The sequence below is a fragment of the Malaclemys terrapin genome, chromosome 14 (genome assembly GCF_027887155.1).
Source record: "Malaclemys terrapin pileata isolate rMalTer1 chromosome 14, rMalTer1.hap1, whole genome shotgun sequence".
NCBI lineage: Eukaryota > Metazoa > Chordata > Testudines > Emydidae > Malaclemys > Malaclemys terrapin.
The window spans coordinates 36,341,988-36,357,657 of NC_071518.1; the positions used below are offsets into that span (position 1 = coordinate 36,341,988).

Consider the following 15,670-nt stretch of genomic DNA (forward strand, 5'->3'; position numbering starts at 1 on the left):
GTGGCAGGGGAAGGAGGTGGCGCCGGGAGCCCAGCCCCGCCCCGCACGTGCTCGTTCTCCCCGGGACCCTGCTCCCCAGCAGGCCCAGCGCCGAACGGGGCGGGCTGGGGCTGGGCGGCTGCTGTAGCTGCAGCTCCACGGCGGGGTCCTGCACCGCCGCGTCTCGGCGGCGGCGGCAGCGCGCCCCCTCCCCGGCCGGGCCGGGCGTCGCGCGCTGCGCAGCCCCAGCCTCGCGCTCTCATTGGCTCTGCTGCCGCATTGGCTGCGGGGTGGCGCGTGGCGGAAGGGAGTGTTGCCTAGGCGACGGAAGGGCGTGGCGTGGCTAACGGACTCTATGGGGAGGCCTCCCCAGCTCGAGCGAGCGCGGCGGCCCCCGGCAGCCAGGTACGGGGGGGGCCCGGGGTCCCGCATGTCCCGAGGGGCGGGGCCCCCATGGGGGAGGGGCTGATACCCCGGGCCAGGGCCGCATGAGCCTTTTGTGGGCCCCCAGGAGAGCAATGGAGCGGGGGTCGGTCCCGGGAGCGAGGGGCGGCCAGGGGCAATGGGGCACTAGTTACACACCGGCAGTGCCAGGCGCACAATGGGCCGCCCGGATACACCGGCCCTGGGCTGCCAGCGTGTCCCTTCCCCTGGGCGCAGGCCCATGTCGCGCCACCCAGCCCCCCCGCCCCCGACTCCCTATGGCCAGAGCCCCCCAGACCCACCCACAAATGCACAGCGCCCTGCCCAGCACCCCTAGTGCCCCAACACACACAGCTCTTCCCTGCCCCCTCACAGCGCAACTCCCCCACTGCCCAGCACCCCCACTTCCTAGTGCCCCAACACACACAGCTCTTCCCTGCCCCCTCCCAGCCCAACACCCCCCACAGAACCCCCACTGCCTAGTGCCCCAACACACACAGCTCTTCCCTGCCCCCTCCCAGCGCAACTCCCCCACTGCCCAGCACCCCCACTTCCTAGTGCCCCAACACACACAGCTCTTCCCTGCCCCCTCACAGCCCAGCACCCCACAGAACCCCCATTGCCTAGTGCCCCAACACATACAGCTCTTCCCTGCCCCCTCACAGCCCAGCACCCCACAGAACCCCCATTGCCTAGTGCCCCAACACACACAGCTCTTCCCTGCCCCCTCACAGCCCAGCACCCCACAGAACCCCCATTGCCTAGTGCCCCAACACACACAGCTCTTCCCTGCCCCCTCCCAGCCCAACACCCCCCACAGAACCCCCACTGCCTAGTGCCCCAACACACACAGCTCTTCCCTGCCCCCTCCCAGCCCAGCACCCCACAGAACCCCCATTGCCTAGTGCCCCAACACACACAGCTCTTCCCTGCCCCCTCCCAGCCCAGCACCCCACAGAACCCCCATTGCCTAGTGCCCCAACACACACAGCTCTTCCCTGCCCCCTCCCAGCGCAACTCCCCCACTGCCTAGTGCCCCAACACACAGAACCCCCACTGCTTAGTGCCCCAACACACACAGCTCTTCCCTGCCCCCTCACAGCCCAGCACCCCACAGAACCCCCATTGCCTAGTGCCCCAACACACACAGCTCTTCCCTGCCCCCTCACAGCCCAGCACCCCACAGAACCCCCATTGCTTAGTGCCCCAACACACACAGCTCTTCCCTGCCCCCTCCCAGCCCAGCACCCCACAGAACCCCCATTGCCTAGTGCCCCAACACACACAGATCTTCCCTGCCCCCTCCCAGCGCAACTCCCCCACTGCCTAGTGCCCCAACACACAGAACCCCCACTGCTTAGTGCCCCAACACACACAGCTCTTCCCTGCCCCCTCACAGCCCAGCACCCCCACAGAACCCCCACTTCCTAGTGCCCCAACACACAGCTCTTCCCTGCCCCCTCACAGCCCAGCACCCACCCAGAGACCCCCTTCCCCACGCCCTGCCTCCCAGCCGCACTCACTGGCCCTGCTGGGAGGCGACTGTGTCTGCTGAGCTGAGCCACCAGGGTTGGTCCGGGGGCCGGGAATCGCTCTGGCCCCTCGGGAGTGGAGCGATCAGCCAGGCCAGCGCCTGCCCCAGCCAGGCTCCCTCAGAACCCACTTGCCTGGAGGGGCCCAGCCAAGCTCCCCACATTGTCTCCCCCAAACTGACTGAGACTGGCCAGGCTTCTGCCCCAGTGCCAGGGGGCTCAGCTCCAGGGAGACAGACAGGCCCCCACAGGTGGTGGGAAGCAGAGACTGTCCGGAGCCAGAGGTGCACTGGGGTCTGTCCAGGAGGAAGAGAGAAGGTGGAGGGTGAGGCCAGGAGGTGGAGCGGAGCCCTCGGCCGACCAGCGGGCAGGCCGAGAGGAGCAAGTGGTGGGCGGTGGGGAGGGAGCCAGCGGGGTCTCAGGGCACAGTACAAGCAGAGCAGGATGGGCCCTGGTCCTGCCCCTCCCCCCCGGATTGACAGCAGTGGGAGTGTCTCTAACGGGGGGGAGGGACAGGACCATGGGCCCCGCCTGGCCCCCGGAGGAGCTCCCCGTTCCCTTGCCTGTCTGGTTCGTGCAGCGCCGAGGAGACTGTGCTGCAGCCTGTCCTGGATGCACAGAGCCGAGCCCTCAGCGAGCCTGGGATCATCCTCCCGGCCCGCACAGCTCTGAGAGACCCCAGCACAGCGAGCCCAGGCTCGGACCCTGCCCTGCACAACTCCAGGACCCCCAGCACAGCGAACCTGGAAGGGCTGGGTCCCCCTCTGCTTGCCATGCCCACAAGGGTCAGTAATTGGTTTGAAAAGACCTCGTCCATTCAGCACCCAGGTGATGGTCCAGGGTAGCGCTCGCTGTGTGCTCTGGGATACACTAGGCCTGGGGTGTCGGCCTGGGGTGTCTGCCCAGACCTCAATGCACTGGATTTATTGAACAGAATACATGATACATGAGAACATTGACATTTCCCGACTGGATCATACTGAAGATCTATCTAGTTCCCATATCCTGGCTCTGACAGTGGCCAGTGGTATGTGCTTTGGTGCCAGGTATCAACTGAAACCATTTTCGTGGCTTAAGCAAATTTCTGTAGGCCTGTTCTCCTATAGTCAGTGAAGGTAACTAAAGGATTCAGAGTATTAGAGGAGAAGCAGAGAACTCAGTAGTCATGGAAGAATATGCCTAAATGAGATCACAAAATCCTACAAGATGCAGGTCTTGTATTTAATGATTGTCTTATGGCTAACTAGTCAATGTTCGTCGATAACTTTGAAGATTTAAGCTGTATGTGTGCTAAAAGTAATATATTGTTTAAAAAATAAACACATTGCTGATATAGAAAACATTTTAATTCTTATCTAAAAATTTGTTTGGTGCAACAGGTGATGCAGAAATGATGGAGACTTTAGAAGAAGAAAACTTTGGTGTGTCCATGTAAGTATAAGCCAGATTCCATATCAGCATTTTTACTAGTTAAAAATAGCTCCACTGTAGCCTCTTTGGACAAAGAATAACAGCCCAACTTTAGAGGAATGGTTCAAAAAAACATGGGAGGTTGTGATTATGGAAAAATTAACACGCCAATTATATACCTGGCAAAATAGACAGAGGACAAATACTTATATATTTGGTTACCTTTTATTCAAAATTCAAAGTGTATTCACCTGCAAAAAAAACCCAGCCGCCTACTTTTTCAGTTTTTTTAATATTAAAATGTGATAGACAAGCCTGGTGAGCTAAACTTGTGTACATAAAGATTTAATTTAGTTTAATAAAATCACTAGAAACGACAGAGGGGTTGTAAGGATTCTCACTTTGTAATCTTGTACCACCTTGTTAAATAGAAAGATCTGGTGACTAAATTCCTGTATAATCTTTCTTTAAACAAAAACTAACTGTTGTGTAATGATTGTTTTGATTCTGATATTTACATGGTAAGGATTTGTTAACTTGTAAAATCTTCCTAAATAAATAAATAAAAATAGAAAAGGGAAAAAACCAAGAATGATTATAGATGAGAAGACAGAGACTCATATAAGAACTTCAGAACAATGTGATGCACCAGAGAGGTAATAATAACAAGTGAGAGTTTAGGCAATATTGAACTCAAAATTGCATGAACCTTCCCTTGATATCCAGAAGGATGATAACCCCTCCTTGATCATGCTGTTCTCTCAGACATTCCCCTCACTGAAGGACCAAAATAAGCATTGTGGCCCAGATCCATAAAGACATTTAGGTACCTAACTCACCGTTGATTTCAGTGGAAGTTAGAAGCCTAATAACTTTGAGGATCTGACCCTTTAGTTATAGGGATGTCTGTATCTTTAAAATTTCTCTCCCCTGCCACCATATAATTTCTCACTTTCTCTATTACCCTGTTTACAGTTGTTGGAAGTTGTATTTGAATGTGTTCCTTGCAGACCGTGATGCATGTAGAGATGTATTCTTACACAGCACTATGGGCTCTGGTATTATTAACTGATGAGTGCTGTGGTTGGAATGAGTAGAAAATAGAGATTTTTTTTCTAGACAAAATATTAGAATTCCCCTACTCACTGCCACACCAAATCTAAAACTAATTTTTAAACTATGTTAGAACAAGCTATACAAAACTGACAGAGATATTTCTTCTTTCATCGGTGTAGCCCATCATTCTTGTTAAAGAAAAGACTGGGAGTTAGGTATGAATGTCTCCTGCTTTTGTGCATAAGTGAGAAACAGTTACCCCATTGTCTTGAACCATAAATGTGATGCTAATGCTTTAGCTACGGTGTTTATAAGCTACTCTTGTTGTGGCACTCTGCCCTCTGGTGTTGTATCATGTACTCTGCCATTCATTTGTGTTATCTTTGTCTGAGCTGCAAAGGCATAATGGATGGTCTAATGGTGATAACAGCAATAGCATTTTAAAGGATTTTTTGTAAATAGACAGTCTAAAGCAATATCCTTCATCCCATGAGAGAGACAGAGAGGAATTTGTATATTAATTATGTGGGGCCTTCATTGAATGGCTGAAGATAAATATGTTCAAGAAAAATGTGCAACAAGGCTTGCATTCCCAATATGGGAGAAAAACCTGCTGTGCACTTAATACATTAGAGAATTTATTTAAGTAAAGTTCATCCCTAAAATGCCATGGTCAGGGAGAGTTTGGTATCTATGAACAAATTGCACAATATAACATTGCCAGAGGGACCCAGACTTTTGAAGGGCTGCTAATGTGCTTCTTCATTTAAAGGAGTCCATTTGAAAGCGAGCATATGTTATTGTTATAAAATGACAGCAGCACCATGTTTTTAGATTAAGGGATTACGAAATTTAATTCTAAACCCCCAGTGTGGTGTACTGCATGAGAGAAATATTTAACCGTTCCTATAAATTACATCATTTACCTTTGCTACACTATGAAAAATATACGCAGTCTGGTAATATATGACTGAGTGCTCCAAAGGGTCCTCTGCGGATGGGTCTTGAACAGTTCCAGGAGAGTTACAACCACCTTTGTGAGGTGGGTACTGAAACTTCGTTGTGACACAGGGTCACAGTATGGAAAAGATGGAGAACCATTGCTCTGAACAAAACTTTTAAATATCTTCTGCACCAAGAGATTAATTACACTAACAAAAATACCCAGTAAAACAATTCTTTCCAATAAGTAACTACCCCCTTTAGTATACAGTGGAGACCTAGTAAGATTACCTGTTACAGGAATAAACTTTTTATTATTAAGTAAGTTTTCTGTGCAATGAGATTTCTTATAATGTGAAGTTGGGAGATAATTCCCTTCTCTGATCTGCAGGCTGGGTTATTGTGCTAATTTGTCTTTAGGCTTTCATTAAAAAATTAATCTTTCCTTTCTTTGTTTTCAGCTCCTCTCCTTCAGATGCAGAATTTGATGCGGTTGTTGGGTATTTAGAAGATATTATAATGGGTAAGCTCCTGCATTTAGGTATGCCTAAAAATGAGCAGTAAAAATATTGAGATGCAAAATAAGGATTGAACTTCACTGACAGAGGTGTGTGGAGGAGACTAGAAACCCTCTCTTCATTGATAAAGTTGTGGTAAATAAAAATCTTGATAAATTCTCACGTGAAAACCAAGGCTTTCCGTCCTCTCTGCTGTCTGTCCCTCAGCGTCATATGACATCCCAGTTATCCTCTGGGTAAATGAATTGATTTTGCTTTTTGTGTTGTAAGTAACTTACACACATACAACCTCAGGTGTTAGGATCTATTGGTGCAAAGAATGCCACGAGCAGTCAGCCATTTTTCCCTGTGGGTTTGGGAGGATAAAAGATTCCAGATCCTCAAATCAGAAATTTGAAGTAAGAGGTCAAGATTGAATAAGGAGCATTTACAAGATGCCAAGAGAAAGAGAGAGCTCATTGTGTTAACCAGTCATCAACCTCTTCAAGTTAACATCTTCCTCCTTATTCACACACCTTTCTAAGAAATCATAAAGTTTCGTTTCAGAGTAACAGCCGTGTTAGTCTGTATCCACAAAAAGAACAGGAGTACTTGTGGCACCTTAGAGACTAACGAATTTATTAGAGCATAAGCTTTCGTGCACTACAGCCCACTTCTTCGGATGCATATAAAGTTTTGTATTTTCTTCACTCTCAGCTGCTCTCCTTGTGATATGTGTAGCTGAATCTGGAGAAATGGTAACAAATTCACCAGTTTTGAGTGGGTTAATTTGTAAAAGAGATTAGAGATTTGTGCAGATTTATTTTAACACCATGTGTAAGTGAGTAATATATATTTGCACCTGTTATGATATATTTTATATATTAAGTGCCACTCCCTGCCCTTTTATCTTCCTCCAGTTTCACTCATTGATAACTGAAAAATTGGCCTCTAAGGGTTGTAGCTTTCTGCACTCATTTTCAGAGACGATATTCTTCCTGAATTGAAGAAAAATCCATTGCCTTTTTTTTTAAAACTAATGGAGGGAAGAAAAATATACTTTGTCTTTAAAAAAAAAAAAAAGTTTTTGTTCACTAATAACTCACATACCTGAACAAAAAACCTGATTATTTGAAAACTAACAGCCTCTTTATTAAAAGTAAATTTTAAAGAACGACCTTAATATTGAGAACATGTGAAAACCTTTACTAGAAAAGTGGATTGTTCAAGTAGGTGCCCTACCAGTTTTGCTCCCTTTTGCAAATTCTGTCTCTTCCCATCGTTAAATGTACCACACTCGCAGCATAGATCAACGTGCTGCTATCCTGGTCATCCCAGCTGACTTGGCTGAAGCAGAATTTGAATCTGCAGCATTCTTTGCTGCACCAACACCTCTTCTGCTAGCAGCCTCCATATATTCTCATAGATTGGTCAGAAATTAAAGCTGGCCCAGCTAACAACAGCTGTGTTGTTGTTGTGACTAAGTGCATATGTGCGGGGTTCCATGCTACAGCAGTAGGAGCTGTTAGAACAGAACATTAGTGAATGTGGTTACTGTCTTGCAATGTGTGGATAAATTGAATGTAACTATATGCAATTTACTTATTGTGGCTCAGATGACGATTTCCAGTTAATACAAAGAAGCTTTATGGATAAACACTACCGGGAATTTGAAGATACAGAAGAAAACAAGCTCATCTACACTTCTATTTTTAATGAATATGTAAGATTTTTTTTTGGGGGGGGGGGGGGGGTGTTTTTTTCTCAGAGTACTTAGCTTGTCTTTTAAAGTCATTGTTAGGTTCTTTTTTCCCCTCTGTTTTTAAAATACAAGTTCAATCAGAATCAAGTAAATCTAAATTATTAGCTATGGTGTCCTTGAAGTATAGCAGTAGCCTGCAAGCAACAAAAAATATTCTGGAGTTCCAAATTACTTTTTTCTGTTTTGCCAAGGAATCTTCTACAAGTGTTTTGAGAACTGCTTAAGCCTTTTGAATGGAAGATTGGTTTAGCAGCCACTGTGTGGGGTATAGTTGTATTTAGATTAGTACACTAAGACCATAGGAATTGTCATACTGGATTCAACATCTAGGCCTGTCTCGTGTCTCTGGCAGTGCCCAGCTATAGATGCTTCAGAGGAAAGTGCAAGAAGCCCACCAGTAAGCAGATTTGGGAATATCTGTCCCCCATGAAGGTCTCATCCTAATCTCTAATAGTGACTCTGAAGCATGAGACTTTTTATCCCCCTCAATTAGGATCTGGTTGTAGTTAGACTGATACACAGGGTCGTCTTTACCCATAAGCAAACTACGCAGTTGCATGCTGCTCCAGCGGCCAGCCCAATCCCACGGCCGGCTGAGGCCAGGAAAGCTGACCCTGCACCACCCCTACCCGCCTCTTCCCCAAAGTTTCCGGCCCTGCTTCGCCCCAGCCCCACTGCACCCCTTCCCCTGAGCTACATCCTGGGGGACTGCAGCAGGGGTCGGGCGCACCCTGCACTCACCAGGCGGCGAGAAGTGGAGCGACCCGGCCCCAGCCCGCTCCGCCACGCTGCCGGTGAGTGCTGGGGGGTGGTTCCCTCCTGCCCCCAAAGTCCCATGGCAGTGGAGCGGGTTGGGGCCGGGTTGCTCCACTTCCCGCCGCCCTGTGAGTGCAGGGTTGGGCCTGCCCTGCAATCACCGGGCAGCAGGAAGTGGTGCGACCCGGACCCAACCTGCTCTGCTCCGCTGGCTTGTGCTGGGGGGCAGTTTCCCCTCCCTGCCCCCCAAGCCTGTTCCTGCCCCCCACAGACCTTGGGTGCAGACCTCTTCCTCCCCCCGCAGAGGCCTGGGGCCAGCCTCCGCCCCTCTTTCCCCTCCCCCCACGGGGGGGGGGGGTTCATAGGGCACTACAGCGTCTAGGGACAGCCCTGCTGATACATTAACTAGCAATTAAGGGGGAAATTATTTGATATGTTCGGTGTTCTTCTCTAGTGAATTGGTAGAAGTTCCATTGCATAGAGGTCAGTAAAGGAAGTGGGACAAAACACTATACAAAATTAATAGACTTGTGTAGTATTTTTTTCTGCTACTATATGGTATAATCCGAACCAATCATCATTAAAGGGATGCTATCAAGTTGAAAATCACACTTCTGTCTGTAATTTTTTTACCTACTATTGTAAATAACAGACAAGATTACTATAACTGAGCTTAAAGGAAAATAATGCTTCTGGGTTTTTTTTCTGTTTGCTTAATATATTTGACAGCACAATGTAAAATCAGTTTCTCAATTTCCTCTGTATAGTTAGTTTCCTCATTGTATGGGTTTTGTACAAACAGGAAAAAGTAAACATCTATAAAAGGGTCAGAAAAAGTGATTGTAAGACCACAAAAATTGTTTGGAGGAGCTCAGTTGTCAGTTCCTTAAAATTAATTAAAATTAGTTTCAAGTAGAGGGTGTTTACTTCTACAACCTGTGTTTGCAAAGATGCTTAAGGATGGCTCTTTGGTGGTATTGCAAAGCATTGGCCTATCATTGAAAGTGCAGAAAGTTCCATCCAATGGGATTTGTGATGCATTTTGCCTAATGAAGACAAGCCTATGGAGAATAAGATGTAGGAATGTGAGAACACCACACTCCTTTATAAAGTCAGTATGTGGAATTTATGATTATGTCCTCTCTTTTAGATCTGCTTAGTAGAGAAATACATAGAAGAAAAACTACTTGACAGGATTCCTGGTTTTAATATGGCTGCTTTCACCGTGTCATTACAGTAAGTCTTTGGTTTGGGGTATTTTTCTTGTGCTTTTCTCTGTATTAACCATTTTGTACCTGGGACCAAACTAGGATTTGATATTTTTTTCCCTTTGTGGAAGGGATTCTTGTTTAAAAAAAGGAAATGTGAGTTTGTCTGTACAACTCTGGTAGTTCACCTCCATCCTCACGTCCACAATCCCGTGCTATTCTAGGCCTCTTGACTTGAAATGTTGTGCCAAAATGTATGGAAGGTTTTTGGCAGGCAGAAATTGAGACCAGAATGAGACCATTAAACTTGCTTTCTCTTATTCCCCAATTCAGGACTCGAAGCCTGGGGTGAAAAGGCCACTTGCATTAAACCCAGTAGGTTTTCTGTACTTAGGCTTTCAGAAACCGCCTAAATAAATGGCTTTACCCCAATCCCTATTTTATTAAAGAATGTAAAGAGTAATTCAGTTTTGGTGAAAAGTCTCTGTTTGACATTGTTGGAGGGTTACTCTCAATTTAAAGTAATTTCTGCTGTTCAGATTTAGCTTAATTAATTATGTGGAGAATGAAGTTGTTAAAGGAACATATTTTCTTCTGCTGAATAAGAAAATCAATGCTATTGGAATGGACTCTCATAAAAAAGAATAAAACTATATAAAAACCTTAGGTAGATAGAACGTTGCGATTGCAGATGTTTGGATTGCAGACACGACAGGGGATTGTTTATTTGTTTAATAAAGCTGTTTTACGTTAGAATTTTAAATACCTTCCTATTGGTCTTGTTTAAATCTTGATTTTTGCACAACCTAAATTATGTACTAAATTTGACCTCTGAGTGCCTTTAAAATCTGATGTCATATCTTACAATTATATTAAACCTATAAATCTCCCACTTTACAGACAGCACAAAGACGAGATGGCAGGTGATATATTTGACATGCTTCTCACATTTACTGATTTTCTGGCATTCAAAGAAATGTTCTTGGATTACAGAGCTGTAAGTATTTTGGGTTGTTCTGTTTTAATTAGCACAGTGGTAGCTGCTTTTGTATGGCTCCTGCATTATAGCATTGAAGGCAGTGTTGGGTGACAGCATTCATTCAAGAGATATAGGATCAAAGGGCAAGTAGCCTTCATGGTGTAGCTGTTTAATAGGCTTGAAAAGCAGATCTGATAACTCTTGTAGAAAACCTGCACGAAGCAACTATCTGATGAAATTCCTCAGTGATGCACATTTCTGCATCGTTGAATCCAGAATCTTTGCAGTACCCTTTCATTGGTTGAGGTTTTTTAAAGTCCCATCCATTGCTTCTTGCAGTGGTTGTACTGCAGTTTCCCTTTCTCTCCGGGCTGGCTGGGTCTGGGGGTTTTCTTACCCTTTTCTACATTCCTACCCACCTTCCCATCCCCAAACTGGTAACTAGGAGGGAGAAGGAATCCTGACGGGGTTTCTTTCCTAGGCCAGTCCAGCAGAGAGTACACCGATTTTTAGCTGTGCCTAAGTCTACCCACAGCTGGGAAAACATCAGCCAAGGTACTTACACAGCAGCAGCCCCCACGTTCCCTTGTTAGTTTCTGGATTCATCCACAAATAAGAGTGGGAGAAAGAGGAGACTCAGCTGTAGATTTTACACATCCCCGAAGCCAATTCTGTGCACTTGTGGGGTTACGCTGCAAGGTGCGGTACTGTATTTGGTTTAGTAAGCAGAATGCTAATAATACCGATTATAATGTGCCTACTTAATCTGTTAAAATTGAAAACCTGCTTGTTCCGAAACCTTACTGAGCTGAGTATTGTTCTCCCCCCCGCCCCTTTTTTTAGGAAAAAGAAGGTCGAGGTCTGGATTTAAGCAGCGGGTTAGTGGTGACATCTTTAAGCAAGTCCTCAATATCTTCTTCTCAGAACAGTTTACGACACTAGTTCACAGCTGCCGCTGAGTGCTGCTTCTTTCATTTGGACATTCCAAACACTATGGGCAGTGGAGGGTTACAGTGGTAATGGAAGCTGATTGCCTCACTACATCTCACTAGGCCTGATCCTCTGAACTGCTCTTGTGAATTACTGTTCGCATTGAGTGATCATAAAAGAAAATAACTCCAGCCCTTCCAGAATAACTGATTTCAATACACTGATAAGATATACGCACCAACCAATTTGGACTCTGTATTAAGGAGTTCACTAAATGGGACTGTATATGTGTTTCCTATTGGTTAAAATTACAACCCAGGTATGTCACTCTCCAGAAATGTAAACTCAAAGAAAAAAAACCACAAGACTGTAATAATATGGATGATCATTTAACCTTTTCTGGGTAGGATGGTTACAGCTCCACCACCTCTGACTTCCCATGCTCATAATACCTTTCAGTTTTTGAAAACTATCTTTTCAGTATGATTGGAAGTGCTGCAGCTCGTCTATGGGGACGAATATGTTGTGACACATGCAGAATATATTTTGCACATATTTTAGCTTGAGAATTTCTCTCTCAGTTCTGTGGTAATTGTTGGGGGGACAGGAGAGGATCCACCAATGGGCAGATACCCAGTCTCACTCTGATGAACTTCCAGAGCTCTAATGTTCAGCTTTGCATGTAGGCGCCAACTAAACTAGAGAACTAACCAGGTCAAATATGTCTGTAAAACATAAGCTTTGCCTACATTAGGAACTTTCTTACCTTGTTTTTCCACAGCGATGCAGCGTGGGTGCTACTGGGGTAGAAGGTGTTGTGTAGATCAAGCACAGGCATTTTTACCACCACATCATCTAACTCCCTAGGTGATATGCTGATTAAAGTGCTTGTGCCCAGTGTATACTGGAGCTATTACCATTGCTAGCAGCTGCGCTGATACTGAAAAACACATTAGAAAATTGCTAGCAGAGATGTACTCAACAACTGTCTGCAATAGACTTCTTTATGAAACCTCCCACTGCTGCAACACTCTGGGTGCTGCTACACCAGCCAGTAGTGACAAGGGGAGTGTTAATGTAGACAGAGCTGAGGTCCTGGTGTTCTTAGCACCATGTCATCTATCTTCTGTGAGCAGCAGGGAAAATCCCATTGTTGGCACCAGTGCAGCCAAACCACTAGGAGACTTCTAACAAGAGCCTAGTGTAGACAGACCAAAGCCACGGCAGATCAATGTTGTTATAACGTACTAGTGTTTTTGGCTGTGCAGATGGAAAACTTGTTCATCTGGTTACATGTGAAATCCTGGCTGTATTAAAGTGAATGGGAGCTTTGCCATTAATTACAAAAGGGCTGGGATTTCACCCTGAAGTTAAAATGTAGTTTTCTAACATGGTTACAAAAAAAATCCTATCCACACAGGCAAGCATAAACCATGTTTATATTATAATTTGGTCTGGCCACAAACCTTTTCAAACTCCTCTACTTTTGTAGAGTGGACACTGACTTTCAGTATTATAGAACAACTGTAGTTTCTTAGCCTGTCCTATCCCTAAAAATACAGTAGCAAATAACTTCATTGAGCTTAAATTTCCAGTGTAGTGTTATAACTCTGCAGTTCAGCTGTTGGAGGTGTCCTAGTATTTCTGTTAGAAGCCTCCCACACATTCACTTTTTAAAAACCTTTCCCTTCAGGGTTTTGTAACTCTTCCAATAAACTATTTACTGATCTCAGATTTGATTTGGAAAATCCACATCCTGAAGCAATCTTAAAATCACAAGAGGAATCCTTTGTTGTTTTCACAAGCCAGTAGTTTTTACTTAGAAATCTCTATGAATGTGCTGTAGAGAAGGAACTGCATTATCCCAAATGCTTTGTTTGAATGCTTTTTGATTAAAAGTAATTCGCTTGGCTTTCTACTTTATTGAACATCAAACAAGCTAAACTTAATTCTCTTTGCAACGAAAGGCTAAACTGAATCACTTTTTTATACTGTGCTAGTGTAACGTGGACATTTGTTAAAGATATTAGTTACAGTATAATAGTTTGAAAGATAAATTCCTAATCCTGCAGACAGAGCCCTGTGGTGAAGCTCAATATAATGAAGTCAATGGGACTGCATGTAGGCTTGGTGTCTGCCCACATAGATCCAATTGCAGGATCAGACTCTAAAGATGTGAGGGCAGAGCATCATCTGGTGTAAAATGTCATAGCTCCATTGATAACAATGACAGTTTACACCAGCCTATGCTCTGCCCCCAGAAGATGTCTGCGTTTCCCATTTTGCTACAAGGCTTTGCCTACCATCTCTGCCATAAAGATCAGTATTTCCCAGGGGTACGTAATCCGTCGCTCAAGACCACACAGGTACTTTGGGACGAGGAGATGAGAGAGATTCTGTTAGGTTAAATGTCTGGTCCAGGCTGAATGCAGTTCCTCCAGCTGTTCTAAGAATCTATTGGAGGAACTGCTGGGAAAGCTTGTACAGTCTCTAAGAAAATACTCATGGTTTAAAGACAGTGCTTGTGGAAGATTTGAATCGGGCTATTCTTTTCATTTCAGTGTATGGGCTAGAATTCTTTTGTCAGTATCATCTTTTTACACGTGTATTATATTGAAATTGTTTTTGTACTGGGAAGAGATTGTCAGATTTTAAAAGAAAATCCTACTGAAACATTTTTAACAATTCATTGTTCAGTGTTGAATTGAAATAATTGATTAAAGTTACAAATGTGAATGCTCTTGTAGTTGAACTGGGGATGAGGGGAAAAGTATTTATTCCTTTATTGTTACCACTGCTCTGATTATTCCTCATTTGCAATGATGGAAATGAGCATCTCAAAACTATTCTCTTCCAAATACAGTGATTTTATAGCTTGGTAACTTGTAATGTCAGAGCCTATAAGGTACAGCTTAGGGTGGTTCTTATCTGGATGTGGAATTTTATAAAGTGTTCACTGAATGCCAGAGTAGCTAAATTCACTGTCTGTAACACAACTTTCCCTCCTCCTTTCTGGTATATCTGTACTGTGAACTTTACACTCTAATCTCACCAATCCATTTTTCAGCTAGCCTTTGTGATTAGTGTATTGTGTAAAAGGGCAATAGCAAACTAACTAGTGTTTATAACTGCAGGTTGCTGGTTTGGTTGTATGCAGAGAACTATGGTTGTAGTTAGGAGAGCTGATTAGTCTATACATATTACATGTGTGCAAGGTATACATCTGTTGATTTAAACAGTCTTCACGTGGTACTCGTCACATATAAATGCTGAGCTAAACCTATGTTAAAGTTTAGCGTGTTTGATCCAAACCTTCTTTATAGTTCAGCTGTTAAATTCCCAATCCTGTTGTCATGTATTTCAATGGGAAAACCCCACAGACTTCAGTGTGGGCACCATTGGGACCTAATACTTTTTATTTTTACTCCCCATTGCCATGAGTACAATTTCTGCCCAGTGTGTTTGCCCGTTTCTGCCCTGCATATTTCCTACACTCTAGTATCTTCATTATTGTCCATCTCTACAACATTCATGTAACTAGAGTCTCTGATTTTATCTCTCATGCAGTTTTTTTTAAAAAACAATTACATTAAATTTCTACATACAAATGCAATATCTCTGTGTAAGTCTGATTTACTTTTCAGAGTTTAGTATTTCTTTCCTCAAACAAATGTGTAGCGTTATTTGTGTCCAAAGAGATTTTATCTTAACTTTTTTTGAGGGGTTTTTTTTGGTATTTTTATCCTAAAACTTGGAATCAGTTTAGAGCTGGAGTCAACTGCATATAGAAGAATGACAGAGCTTGGTCTAAACAGGTAGGAAAAGAATGTTTAGCTATTTTCCCTGTAAGTGAGAAAGTTGCCCAAACTATATTTAAGCTTTTAAAAAACCCTGAGCAAGCAAATATATCAAAGGAAAGCCAGGATGATGTCTGTATCTGATTGGGTACCAATGCCATTTTCAGGATTTCCTTCTCTCCCACTTCCACAAATCCCTTAAAGTTCATAAGTTGGACTTGACTGGCCACATCCCTTGCTGGTGGGAATTGGCATAGCTCCATTTAAGTCAATGGAACTACTGCAGTTTCCCCAACTGGAGCTCTGGTCTCATGTCTTCATTGCCAGATCACCCACAATGTTATCTTTTTTGGAGATCACCTGCAGCTTGGGGGGGGGGCTTAATGATTTGACTCTTCT

General features: G+C 44.6%; 1 protein-coding gene across 2 annotated transcripts; it reads left to right on the forward strand.

The window, feature by feature from the left end:
* Positions 1-242: 242 nt before the first annotated feature.
* On the forward strand, positions 243-15,087 carry ARL2BP (ADP ribosylation factor like GTPase 2 binding protein). 2 transcript variants are annotated; one of them, XM_054048814.1, is made up of 7 exons: positions 243-384; positions 3,314-3,365; positions 5,804-5,865; positions 7,456-7,562; positions 9,508-9,593; positions 10,466-10,562; positions 11,388-15,087. In XM_054048814.1, exons 2-7 carry the CDS (start codon positions 3,325-3,327, stop codon positions 11,484-11,486), a joined length of 492 nt encoding a protein of 163 aa, XP_053904789.1. In that variant the 5' UTR covers positions 243-384; positions 3,314-3,324; the 3' UTR covers positions 11,487-15,087. The 2 variants fall into 2 exon arrangements, with proteins under 2 accessions (XP_053904789.1, XP_053904788.1); XM_054048813.1 differs by lacking the exon at positions 243-384 and adding an exon at positions 2,478-2,719.
* The last annotated feature ends 583 nt before the right edge of the window (positions 15,088-15,670 follow it).